The 1336-nt window shown below is 34.5% G+C and overlaps 1 protein-coding gene across 1 annotated transcript; it reads left to right on the forward strand.

Annotated features, from left to right (window-relative positions):
• The first annotated feature begins 6 nt into the window (after positions 1 to 6).
• Positions 7 to 1262, forward strand: LOC109584891 (leishmanolysin-like peptidase). Its single transcript, XM_020000790.1, has 7 exons — positions 7 to 72; positions 125 to 173; positions 415 to 542; positions 590 to 664; positions 728 to 805; positions 859 to 886; positions 943 to 1262. Exons 2-7 carry the CDS (start codon positions 164 to 166, stop codon positions 1188 to 1190), a joined length of 567 nt encoding a protein of 188 aa, XP_019856349.1. The 5' UTR covers positions 7 to 72; positions 125 to 163; the 3' UTR covers positions 1191 to 1262.
• The last annotated feature ends 74 nt before the right edge of the window (positions 1263 to 1336 follow it).

The following is a 1336-nucleotide window of genomic DNA, read 5'->3' on the forward strand; positions in this document are numbered from 1 at the left end:
TTTGTCAATTCACTTGCGGCAAATTTTCTTGGAGGCTCTAAATCTATTGCTGACTACTGCCCTTTCAATACAGTATAGCTAATTATAATTATGATTGTTTTTAATTATTAATATGCTATTACAGGCTTTTTCTAATACTCATTGTGCTAATGCAAGCCATGCTATGGGCACAGGTTAGTTTTTGTATAATTATAACAAGAAGGAAAGTGTTGTTATTTTTAAATAAAAATATCATAATTCATTCTATTTTGGGAGAACGGCTGAAAGCATGTGAGGGAGAGATAGAGGGGAATGAGGAGGAAGGTAGGGTAAGGTGTATTATGTTATTAGGAGGAGTAAATATGTGTACAAACAAAAAATTAGTTTCAAAGGAAATATTGATGTAACAGAACAAATTTTTTTCTGCATTTATAGGTTTAAGTAATCCAAGAGCTGAAACGTATGGGGAAGGGTCAAGATGCGTTGAACACAATACTTCATGGGTAGCTGCAGGAAGCTCCAGTAGTGTACCACTTTCTTTCCCTCAAGCTGGCTGCTATCAGGTAAATAATTATATCATGTTTATTTCAATTTCTTAGTATTGCTATAGTATGAATGCTCTAATGGTGCCGTTACAATATTCATTCTTGGTCAATCATATCATTGCAGTCAAGCTGGAGAAGTGGTATGTTTAAGTTCTGAGGGCCGAGGGAAAAGGGAAAGCATTAATATAGTTCCAATCCATTAGTTAACAGTTAATCAAGTCAACAACAGTGTAACGTATACAGGAACAATTATATGTCCTTCATGTCTTGAGATATGTTATGTAAGTCAACTTAGCCTTTGTATAATAGTACACTGTATTTAAACAATTTTTAGGACGACTTTGAGAATTGCCCTGAAGCAGGTAACAAAAAATTTATTATCAAAATGTTTTATTTTAAAGTATACATGTACATGTAGCTGCACTTTATCAAGTGGGTGCTTCTACTGCTTCATCATCATCAACCACCGTCAATGCTACACCTGACCCTAGTGCCACAAATACTGTATCTTCTCGAAGTTCCCAATCAACCATTGTCAATGCTACTCCAAGCAGTACAACTGCTCCTAGTACTTCTCCTACTAGCAGTGGATATGGTCTCATTCCATTCCTCAGTCTCATGCTGTTTGGAATTTTAACTGCTATTTTGATGAATATTGCCAATTGACACTAATTTTTATTGTTAATTTGTGTTTAGTTTGTTTTTAGCCCAGTGATATGTATTTTTATGATTTTAAAAGATAATTTATTTAGTTTAGCCAGTTATAATAGTCTCAGTGATTGGTGGTAAAGTTGGGGGACAAACATACAGTG

Source organism: Amphimedon queenslandica, unplaced genomic scaffold (assembly GCF_000090795.2).
Source record: "Amphimedon queenslandica unplaced genomic scaffold, v1.1 AMPQUscaffold_13153, whole genome shotgun sequence".
Classification (NCBI taxonomy): Eukaryota; Metazoa; Porifera; class Demospongiae; order Haplosclerida; family Niphatidae; genus Amphimedon; species Amphimedon queenslandica.